This window comes from Ursus arctos, unplaced genomic scaffold (genome assembly GCF_023065955.2).
Source record: "Ursus arctos isolate Adak ecotype North America unplaced genomic scaffold, UrsArc2.0 scaffold_6, whole genome shotgun sequence".
NCBI classification, from domain to species: Eukaryota; Metazoa; Chordata; class Mammalia; order Carnivora; family Ursidae; genus Ursus; species Ursus arctos.
Window position 1 is genome coordinate 77,980,637 of NW_026623078.1, and position 11,883 is coordinate 77,992,519.

Below are 11,883 nucleotides of genomic sequence, written 5' to 3' on the forward strand. Positions count from 1 at the left end.
CTAGAGGCTGGGGTTATGTTATTTGTATTTACTCTTGTGTCTCCAGACCTAGCACACTGCCTGGCAGATGGCAGGTACCCATTAAATATCCATTGTTTCCATTCTAATAATAGAAATAACTGTGACTACAAATCACTGAGTACCAGGGATTGAACTATTGAACTAGGTTTGGCATTCATTGTCCCATTTAATCTTTAAGATATACTTTGAGTTCACATCATTGTGTTTATATACATACAGGTGTATCTATACATGTATTAATGTGTCTATGTATATTAATGTATAATATACTAATGTACATATATTACTATTGTATTATGTGTATTACATAGTATGTTTACACGATACCAGGGGCTTGGACCCCAACTTCAGTGTCTTTTCTCCATCTATATCCCATGTAGAGAAAGTATATTGAAGATGTACAAATACATTTTTCGGGTATTATCAGCTTAATAATTTACACATTTAAATTAGGCTATTTTGCGTAACACATGACATGAACCCATATGTAATTGCATCATAGAAGTAGTGTGGAGAGAACTTCAGGTGATTTTTAAAAATGTGGCCCATGCTTTCTACGCAACGATGGTCATCTCTGGAATTTATATTGGTCCAGGATCACATGGTTGATACCGCCCATTTGCAAATGATATTTCACTGTGGAAAGGAGATTCCAACTCACCAATTTCATTGCAGTGGTGCGTGTCCAGCATCTTGACCCCCTCCAGCCAGGTGTCCTCACTTAGGGAAGAGTCAACATCACTAAAGATGTTTCCATGCAGCCAGGATTTAGAGGCACCGAGGTTGAAGAGATTAGAAAAGGTGCGGCGGATTCTCTTTTTCTTTCTAAATATTCTGGAGAGGAATGAAAGTAGCATGAAGCATAAAGCATAGCAGCCACCTTTGGTTCAAAATCAAGAATTTAGTGAAAGAGATTTGGTGCATAGAACCCGTCTCTGTAACTCAGATCTGCAAAGCTCATTTTATTTGTTCCCTCTGTTAATCCCACAGAAGTTTCTTAAATTTCTGTGTGTTCCGGGTGCCTGGATCAATATCAAAGATACTGAGATACAAAATAAAGCCTTCGGTACAGAAAGTTCACAGTCCAGTACAGGAGAGAGACAAGAACTATGCAGATGAAGCTAGCCACTTCATAGAGCTTATCTCGCACCAGATGTCTTTCTTCCTGGTTCACATAAATTATCATTGGAACAGCCCTGTGATGGAAATACATTGTGACCCCATTTTTCAGATCAGGACACTGAGGCACAAGAGGTTAAGCAACTTGACTGAGGCCATACACCTGGTAAGTGTCATAAGTGGGATGCAAACCCAGGCAGCCTGGCTCCATCGTCTCTGCTCTGCATTACCATGCTAGGTAGGGGATGTGTGCTCTGATGGAATTAACTGGAGGCTGCTCTGACAGCACCAGGAAGGACATTGCTGATCAGGAGTCAAGGGAGGCTTCTGAGGAGAGGAGACTACTGAGCTGCAGAGGATGATCTGACCTATTCATTGAAGAACAAGTAAGTCTCATGTTGGGCCACGCTAGGAAATGAGGCTGGAGAGGTAAAACTAAGGCAGGGAATGGAGAATCTTGAATGGTTCTCCATTGTTGTAATGTTACGTGAAGAGTTGGAATTTGATGTTAGAGCAAAGATGAACCACTGGGTATGTCAAGGGAGGGGCATGGTGATGACATAATTTGGTTTGCGTTTCTGAAAGATTTTGACTACTCACCCATCCACACTCCCAGCAGCCCATCCTCTACATTGTGATGAGTGCTAACGTGCGAGGGATAAATCTGGTCATTTGTCATTTGTCAATGGCTCCTCTCTACCTTCAGAACAAAAACCAATGCCCTCAGCTGGACTGGAAGCTTCTCCGTTCAGCCTCTGTGTCTGCTCAGTCTTCTCTCCTGTCCCTTCCACTCCTAGTTGTATCCCTGCCAAACCACCTGACATTTCCCAAATGGTGCGGGGTCTTCCAGCCCTCTCTGGAAGTCTCCTTTGCTACTTTTATTTTAGCTAACATCCTACATCTGTCAAGACTCAAATCAATCTTCATTATCTCTAGGAATCTTGTTTTAACCTGTTTCCCCAAATGAAATTGGCCTCCTTTCCTCTTCTCCTCCTCTGCATTCTGTTCAGACCTCTACCCCCACACCCACATTGCTTCATCTCATTTGTTTGTTTTCATGTCAGCTGTCCTTGCCCCGTATTAGTCTTTGTGCTTCCACAGTCTGGAGCAGTAATGGGGTCTTAGAAATCATTGCTAAATGAACAAATGAATGAATGAATAACTAGTGGGTGGATTGGACTTCAGATCTTTTATATAATATCCTCTACTTACCTAACTAAATTCTCCTTGTAAAGAACACTGGTCTGGGGTGGGCTCAGAGTTATGTTGCCATCTTTGTCACAGAGGAAACTGTCTTCTGTCCAAGTGTAGTAGCCATTGGAGAGGAGTCTGGGACTTCGGCGACAGACGAAGTGGGAAGCTGTCAGGAGATCTACGGAGCAGCATTCGAAGGAAGTGTCACCATCCAGGAAATCACGGGCAAAACTAAAGAGGGAAGAAGGAACACCCTTTACACCTCTATCCACTGCATCCAGTCCCACCAAAACCACAAAAAGCCACTGTGAAGGAAAATACCTCTTTGCATTCATGGCTACCAGTTACTTCTGCCACCCTAAGAATGTTACTCTTACTCTGGGCCTCATCTCCTCATGAGTGAGAGCATTAAACGACAGGGCATTTCGTGCCTCTTTCTGTTTTAAACATGTTGATGAAAACATTCTGGCTAATCAGTCTTTTCACCATATGATGCAACTACACCCTTGACATTAATCCATTTTCTTGGATGGAAAAATTGCAAAGCAGCCTATCTGGGATGTTGGAAGCTTATAGTCTCCACCCCCTTTCTTTGAATAGCCCTCCAATTGCAGTATCTTTACCCTTTCCCTGTGATTGATAAATTACAACTATGTAGCCACCAGACACAGATGAGTTACAGGGTGAACACGCAGAGATCTTTTTGGCCTTTGCCAATTTCCCTCTAGGTCAGCCGCACAAATGATCATGCAGTTTGTGTTTCGGTATCCAGGGAAGTCGCCTACTCAGTTGGGAAAATCTCCAAGTGTCTTAGGTTTGAGAAGCCATCATACGCCTGTGTGATTGAAAGGCTACCTCATGCCACAAGCTCTACTGAATTTATGATGAAGTTTTATTTAATTTTTATTCTTTTAAGATTTTATTTATTTATTTGTGAGAGAGAGCATGAGAGAGAGAGAGAGAGCACAAACGAGGGGGAGACAGCCAGAAGGAGAGGGATCAGCAGACTCCTCACTAAGCAAGGAGCCCGGGATCATGACCTGAGCCGAAGGCAGACCCTTAACCAACAGAGCCTTCTGATGAAGTTTTAAATGTAGAAAGCTGTCCACAATTAATACATGCACTGAAGTTAGTAAAATACTATTCTGAATGGATATTATTTATTGAAAACTTACTATGGGCCTGGCTCATACTTCCTCCTTTATCTACTTTTCACAAACCTCCCCAAAAGCTAAGTATTGTAATCTTCATCATACTGTAGGGAAAAAAAAAAACCCACATGAGATGCAGAAGGACAAATAACTTGGACATTTTATAATAGCTGGTGAGTGACAGAGCTAGGATTCGAGCCCCGGTCTGTCTGACTCTAAAGCATGTGCTCGTTCCACATGGCCTTCTTGTTTATCCTTGGCTGATTCATTTGGCAGTAGCAAGAGGCCTAGAATTTACAAAGAAGGGCACGTTCTAACACCAATGCATGATTCCTTTATACCATTGGCACATTTTACAAAATGCTAGCGAAAACATCAATGAGACTGCGTAAGGAATAAGAGAGAAGACACAGGAAGAAAAGGAAGGAAGGGAAAGAAGAGACTTCATTGTAGAACTGGAATAAAATGGTAGACCCTACATGTTTTTGCGGAGAATGGAATTTGGCCACCTTGGGCATTGGTGTAGAATCGTGTTGCTCTTATGAAGAGAGATAGTAAAGCATATTTAGAAGAACATCAACTTGAGAAAAAGTAACTATTCATCAGCGTTCAGCAGTTTCTCCACTCTCCAAACAATTCACATTTGCTCCCACACTCACAGCCACCCCCTCCAATTCCATTATAGGTTAGGCAAGTTTTCATTTTGTATGTACATGGGACTAAAGATTTATGCCCATACCAAAACTGGATGATAGCTAAAACTAGTATTTTTAAACCAGGAATAAAACGAAGTAAGACACACAGGAAGAAACATGATTGATTTGTCTTGAGAAAAGTCGCATGGAATACCTTGGGAAAACACATGTGGGAGACAGTTCTCCAGGGTATCTTCTCTCAGAGCCAGAAGAACCTGCATCAGCAAACAGGAGAGAAGCCCAAATTTATCCCACCTCCCCAACATGCACGACTGCAAATAATGGAGGCGTCAAAGGAGGTATGAATAGCTCCAGGCTCCGCAGAGATTCCAACTGGTGCGGCCATCCAGTGAATCAGGACTAACATAACTTGTCACCAGGCCTTTATGGGGAGCCAGAAATAATCTAAGGGCTTCTATCTTCTTTTTCTTCTCTCAGTCAACATTCCTTTAGAGGTTTCTTAGTGGAGGATGAGACAATAATAAACCATTAGCATCAAACTGACTCATCATGAAAAAGAGGAAGAAAGCATCTTGTGCGAAGCCATAGAAAACCAAAATCAATGACCCAATGTGCTACTTATTTTAGCTTACTCAGTAATTTGAGGAATTCAATCATCTGCTTAGACCGTCTCTCATTAGGGCATTTTAAGGCACTTCTATTGTAAAATAACGAGCAGAAGACATTAGTGGAGAAAAAAAAAATTAAGTTTTGCTTTGTTTTCTATAAATGATTTTCCAACGTATGAAGCCTGTGAATATTCTTAATGACAAAAAATCATCCATTCATTCAATCCACTTTAACCAAAGGCATGGCAACAGATTTCAGGTGGGGAAAGTACAGTTAATTAATATTCTAAACTCTAAAGCAGGATTTTACACAGTAACGCATGAACACTTCTAATAGGCTCAGTGAAACTTGATTCCACTGTGGATGATTAATATCGAAGACAAAGTTTAGGCTTTCAGATAGGGCTGGTTGATTTGAAAGGCATAAATTGTAGGTGTGTGCGTCGGGGGGAGGGGTTAGAAGCAGGGTTTGGGGAGAAAATGACAAGAGGAAGGAAGAAACTTGAAACCACTACCACTTTAACAACGCCCTTACTTCCTGCAAGTAGCTATCAAAATCATTCAGTATTTTTTTATAGACAGTTTTGCATCTTAATAGTAGCTGATAAACAATCTCCTTTCATATTTATGCACAGGCATCTAAAAAACCAGTGATTTTTTTTTTCTACTAAAAAGACAAATACCACATTTCTCTCAAGGAAAGAAATGAAGTCAAAATCATTGCCAAAGTGAACACTGGCACTTAAGAAGCACAAGCTACTGACAGATGGTTAATGGTATGAGTATCAGCAAAATCAAAGCAAGGAAATTGCTAAAAGAAGTCTAATCGTTCAAAAGATAATTGCGCATAGCAGTTCTCCTACATTTACTTGCCACTGGTGTTGACATCAGTTGAGATATTCGGTACATCTTGGGAAGGCTGCTTGTTCAAACTTCACAGATTTTCTGAAAGAGCCATGAAAAAAAAGGTGGATTATATATTAAAAATAGAAAAATGATGCCAAAACAGATGGCATCTACTAATTGCACCAGTCAGACTTGTTTACTGGATGACACAGAGATTTAGGACTGAAGGAGGAGACTGGAACGAGTGACCACTGAGGTTGTGTCTGTCTGTGATTTTGCATTATTCCCCATTGTCTGGCTGAGTGCATCCCAATAATCTTGTTCTGGAAATAAGAACAACATTTTATTTGGGAAAGCTAGATTTACGTGGTTGATTTGTCATCAAAATAAATAAACCAAGTGAATTATTTGATTAAGAACTCAGAAAAAAGATTGGGTTGTAGAGCCCTCCAAATAAGTGTATTTGTAGTTTCGTCGTCCAACACACGTCGCCCTCATTATCAAGTTTCAAGCAACCCTTGGGGATTGGTGTCAGTCTTCTGTGCAACACCTCGAACGATTGACAGGTAGTCATAGTGAGGGCTGGCGGTCTTTAGTAGAGGCTGACAGCCTGGACATTCCCAAGCAGCACAAGCAGTGTTGCACTAAAAATAGCCTACCACCAGGCAGATTTCAAAATGCAATTCTCATGAACATATAAATTGACTTTCCCAATTACAAATTTAAAACATGTCCAAGCGTGTTAATTATGTAGACTTTGATCATATAAACTCACCACATAGATCGACCTGACACTTTCTACGCATCGCTATCCTAATAGCCTTGCGAGGTAGGACGAAATTCTTTTCTGACTTACCACTTCAATCCACATTTATAAAATGTGATAACTAGTAATGGATTGTTTTTGCAGTTGTCATACATTAAATCAAACCAGGATAATCCTACAGCTCCAAATTGATACTTTCAATATATCAGATGCCACACCTTTTAGAAAATATAGATCCTAGCTTATAGAGACCTTTAGAGAACTCAGGAGAACTGTCTGGCATTCCTTGGAAGATCTCTAATTCAAAGCACACATTCATCGATTTTCATTTGGAATATAAAATAATATTGTTTGCACCATAATATAATAGTTCACCACGGTCCTTTTGATTTCTGATCAATATCATCTGAAGTGTGCAGCCCACATTAGACCCTGTTAGCTTTCCCCGAGCGTTAAGTTTAATTTTAAACCAACATGTCCTGTGGCAGAAAGCAAGGTTTTACTGCTATATCTTACAAATATTTGTATCAAGCTACAGGCAGGATACTAACAGTTAATCGAATGTTAGTAACACTGAAAAAGCCTTCAGTAACAGCTCTAAATCTTCTCAAGAAACACATTCCGTCTACCAGTTCCATCAAAGTAACACATCTGTTCTGCAGAATAACCTGTCCGTACATGTTCTTTCCAGAGGGAGGTCCCAGTTTCCTCTTCCTATTGATAAATAGAAGAATTACTGACGTGCAAAGTTTCCTCTGGTCAACAGTGGAGAAATCCAGGACTTAGCGGTTCTTCAGCTGAAAATAAAGTCAGAGTGTCAACAGGTACAGAGAAGTCTTGTAATAAAGGGAAATCCCATTCCCTCCTTCTAACAGATGCCTGCACACATCACCGTGTGCGGGAGTTTGCAGAGAAGTTTGGTCTTCAGTGGCCTCCTGTTCTTTTGGCCGTTTCCTAGAATAAAAGGGCATGTAGTTCTTGAGAAAGTCCGCTTTATGACTGCTCTTGTTTTCTTTCAAAAACAGCCTGCGCAACCAGAGACTGAGAGGCAGGATGAGGTCACACTTCCTGTTGGGCTCTCATCAGTGGCATTCACACCCAGGAGTATGGTGAAGACTCAAAATAGTTTCCTGGACCAGCAGCAGGGGACGTGCAGCCCACAAATCGGGCCAGCTGGATACATCATGGTCACTTGAGGGACGCTTTTCTGAGCTATCTCCTCACCCCCACTGTGAGAACATAAGAAGAACTTCCGGAGAAGCCAACGCTTCTTTCTTGTCATCCTCTGGTCCTTTTCAGTATAGTAGTGCATAGCTGTGCTCTGTCCGAATCAATTAAGTTTAATGGTGATAATGCACTGATGCTGTTAAATTCAGAATACTATTCAACACCAGGAACTGGATTTTGTGAAACTGTCTGTAGTGGCAATATGTTGGTTCACCAAACGTTGAGTTTTACAGGAAACTCTATGGGTGGCATTTTACATGTTACGTTTGTGTTTTAGCTGAGCTCAAAGAATTTCCTGCTGTCGGTGGGCTCCTAAAAATCTCTGCTACTGTAAATGATAAAGAGAAAATACGTTCTAGCAACACTAAGGTGCATTGGGTATGGAAAAGGTGTGAAGTTTGGAGTTACACAGACTGAGATTCAACTCAGTCTGCCTACCAGCTGCGAAACCTTGGATTTGAGACTTAACCTTTTTGAGCTGCAATTCTTTCAATTATGAGTAACAATATACGTTTTGCAGAATGCCTTGGGGAATGAAATGAGATAAAAGAAGTGAGAGATAAATGAATCCTCAGCTCAGATGTACAAGATGCAGTCCTTGTTTGTTTTCTGTAAAACAGTTTTTCTTCTGAAGCCGCCCCGCCCCCCACCCAGTTGGTCAACCTGGCAGAAAAGTTCATCTCATTCTTTCTTGAGGTTCCCTTTCTCCCTGAAGTTATGCCAAAGGTAGGATCTTCTGTAGAACATGCCCCTAGCAGCAGAAGCTGTCGGGGGAGAGTGCATCTAGTCTGTGGTAGATAGCTTGCAAAGATGGCCCTCAACGATCCTTGTGTGATCCCCTCCCCTTCAGTGTGGGCTGAAGCGAATAACTTGCTTCTCCTGCATAGATGAGACACAAGAGATGGGTTGTCCCTCCCACGATTAGGTTACAAAAGGCTACGGCTTCTGTCTTGTTGGCCTCTCTATTGCCTTCTAGGCTTACACAATTCGATGAAGCAAGCGGCCATGTTGGAAAAGCACACAAACAAGAATGTGAAGCGTTGTCTCAAATGCCAGGGCAAGACTGAAGCCCTTAGTCCAGTCGCTGGGAATCCAGCCAAGAGCCCCATGAGTGAACTCAGAAGTGGGTCTTTCTCCAGTTGAGCCTTGAGATGACCATAACTCCAGCTAACTCTTTGATTGCAGCCTCTGAACACCCGCAAGCAGAGAAGTCAGCTCAGCCTTGTCCATATTTCTGACCCATAAAAACTATATGATAATAAGTGGTGTTTTAAGGCACCAAGTTTTGGGGTAACTCTTTACACAACAAGAGATAACTAATACATAGTCCTAACACATGTTAGTTTCTGGGCCATTGGTTGTTGCAGTCGATTTGGTTAGGGTCTCTTGCTGTCCTCAGAATGTAGGCACATTTATTCCAGACTGCATCTGGTCACATCTGCCTACATTTACCAGATAACCATTCTGCTCTACAGCTGTTCTGAGATTCTGGTACCCTCTTTCTTGTAATCCAGAGCTCTTCTCCTTCTCATCTCTATTCTTTCTATTTTCATCCTCCTCTTTCTAGCCCTGGCTCATGTTTTCTGGAGGAGGTAGAAAAAAAAAATTCTCCTGACTTCTTTAAGACCCTGTCCTCTAGCTATGTTCACAAATCCCCTTTTCCAGAAGACTGACATCAAAAAGACCTTACTTTTTGGTCTATTCCTTTACTGATCTGGAACATATTGGGACCTCATTAATGATCATAATCATTCTCACTTTATGGAGCCCTTACTATTCACCAGGAACTGTTCTACTTCCTTTACATATATTAGCACATTTAATCCTCATATCCACTCCCTGAGGGAGGCTCTGTTATTATCCTCATTTTACAGATGAGAACACTGAGGCACAGAGAGTTCAATACTTTGCCTAAAGTCACACAGCCAGTAAACGGTGAGCTGGTAGGGCTAAGATTCTAAGCGTGGATTCTTAACCTGTAAGCAATAACGATTACCTCAAACATGTTCGAGCATTCCCTGTGAACCAGGCACTGTACTAAACACTATATGTATGCAATCTTGTTTGAACCTCGCACAGCCCTGGGAAATATTATCCACATGCAGGATTGAGGGTTAGGGAGTTTACATAATTGTCTCAATACTACGAAGCGTCAGAGCCAGAATTCCAGCCCTGCAGCTTCCCCTTTGCTCCCTTATCCTCAGACCCACTTGTTTCCTTGCTATTCCTTAAATGCCAGACTTGCGTCTGCTCCAGGATCTTTGTGTTCACTCTTCTCTCTGCCTAGAATATCCCCCTGATAGTCACAGAGTGTCCGTCCTTACCTCCCTTAGCTCTTGACTCAACTACTTCGGTCACTCAGTAAATTGCCCTCCACAAAATCTCCTTATTCTTCTCCTGCTTTACTCTTCTCCTTAGTACTTCTCACGATGTCACATACCACACAACATTTATTTTTTGTAGTGATAAATATATTCCTCAGCTAGACTGTAAGCTTTAGGAAGGCAGAGAATTTTGTCACTTTTCTCTGTAGACCCAGTATCAAGAATACCGCCTGTCCTATAATAGGTTATCCATTAATATCTGTAGAATCAATGAATAATTGGATTAAAATCTAGGTAGACCTGACTTTAGCACCTTTATTCTGCATGCTAGAAATCAGTGTTTTTAAAAGGATGTTCCACGGAAGGCCCCATCCTCCACTATTAATGGAGGTTATGTGTGCAAAAAGGGAAAGGATGAGCAGTAAATTTAAGCCACTCTCACCACTGGAAGTCCTACCCAGAGCAACTAGCAAGACAAATAAATAAAAGGTATTCAAATCAGAAGGGAAGAAGTAAAATTATCCATTTGCAGATGACATGATCTTATATATAGAAAACCCTAAAGATTCTTAAAAAAACTGTTAGAACTCATAAATGAATTCAGTAATGTGTGGTTTTTTTTTAGGATTTATGTAAGATTTCTTGCAGCTAGAATTCCTGTCTCAAAAATGCTCTAGATATGTCCTTACTGTTTGCTTAGGGTTCATATTTGAATGACAGTGATAATAATTTTTTAAAAAAGATTGAAATGGAGAGAGACAGAACGAGATGTAGGGGGCCAGGCAGAGGAGGGGATGGAAAGAGACCGATTAGCTTGTGAAAACCCTATCATAAAGTCTAAGTAGGAGCATGCTAATTCTTGATGGCAAGAGCAGTGTTCTGTTTGTCTCCGTAATCTCCAGCAGCAGATACTGGGCTGAGGCAACGTAAGTTCCCAGATGTGTGTTTTCATGGAATCACAGCGAGTGAAACTGAGACCACCCTCAGAGATGACAATGACTAAAAATGTGTGTCCCTGCGACTGGTGAGAAAGAAACATCAGGAAACACCTGACATTTTTATATCAAGTATAATTGGCAAAACATGTAAGACTTGTTCTATTGAGTTTAATCCTCATTATAACCCTGGGAAGTAGATTTCGTATTTCCATTTCTATATGAGGAAAGGAGAATCAGAGATGTGCCTAGTCCCCAAGCATTCTGGTAATAGTGTTAGGTTTAATTTACAACTCCTGGTCTTATTCCAAACCCCTAGCTCTTCATTATTTTAAGTTGCTATTTATTTAATTAAATTAATTAATTATTTTTTAGAAGATTTTATTTCTTTATTTGAGAGAGAGAAAGATAGCAAGAGAGAGAGCACAAGCAGGGGGGATGGGGAGAAACAGACCCTCTGCTGAGCAGGGAGTTTGGACCCTGGGATCATGACCCGAGCCAAAGGCAGATGCTTAACCATCTGAGCCACTCAGGTACCCCGGAGTTGCTATTTTAAAAAATAGCAAGAAACTAGTTAATGCATTGATTTCCTTTAAATGTATAGCCTTCTATGATCTTCAGAGTTTGAGAAAAATACAAAAGAGGAAGTAATCCAACCCCTGACCACAAAGTTGTGTTGCTGCAATATTTTGTACTGAAGCAAAACAAGGAACTATGGCAATGCTTGTGCAGGCAAGTTCTCTACCCCTCCCCACCACCATTCCCTCCCCCAGAGGGGCACCTTTTCATCGGGATGTCAGGCAGTTACTTTGGAGATGTTGGTATTGTTCTGGTCCCAACCAAGAGGACAGACACTTAGACCAATTGCAAGTGACTAGTTCGAGCACATATTCTGATACACATTCGTGTATACTGACACGGACATTGTACTCAAAGCACCTTTGTGTGTGTTGGTCTACTTGACCACCCCGTTAAATACCTCAAGATCGGGAATTGGGCTCATTTATCACTATGCTCCTTGGGCCCAGCACTGTCC

At 41.3% G+C, this 11,883-nt stretch overlaps 1 protein-coding gene across 5 annotated transcripts in view; it reads right to left on the reverse strand.

The window, feature by feature from the left end:
• Positions 1 to 7,420, reverse strand: part of TMEM71 (transmembrane protein 71) — a 30,332-nt gene extending 22,912 nt beyond the window's left edge. The window contains exons 1-5 of one of the 5 annotated variants that reach the window (XM_026495389.4): positions 7,040 to 7,420; positions 5,613 to 5,694; positions 4,335 to 4,395; positions 2,353 to 2,565; positions 683 to 855 (exon numbers count right to left, since the gene is read on the reverse strand). In XM_026495389.4, coding sequence (XP_026351174.2) covers positions 683 to 855; positions 2,353 to 2,565; positions 4,335 to 4,395; positions 5,613 to 5,658 — 493 coding nt within the window. In that variant the 5' untranslated portion in view covers positions 5,659 to 5,694; positions 7,040 to 7,420. Of the gene's footprint in view, positions 1 to 682; positions 856 to 2,352; positions 2,566 to 4,334; positions 4,396 to 5,612; positions 5,695 to 6,912 lie in introns of all 5 variants that reach the window. The other 4 variants (XM_057308031.1, XM_057308032.1, XM_057308033.1 and 1 more) reach the window with 4 other exon arrangements.
• Between the last annotated feature and the right edge of the window lie 4,463 nt (positions 7,421 to 11,883).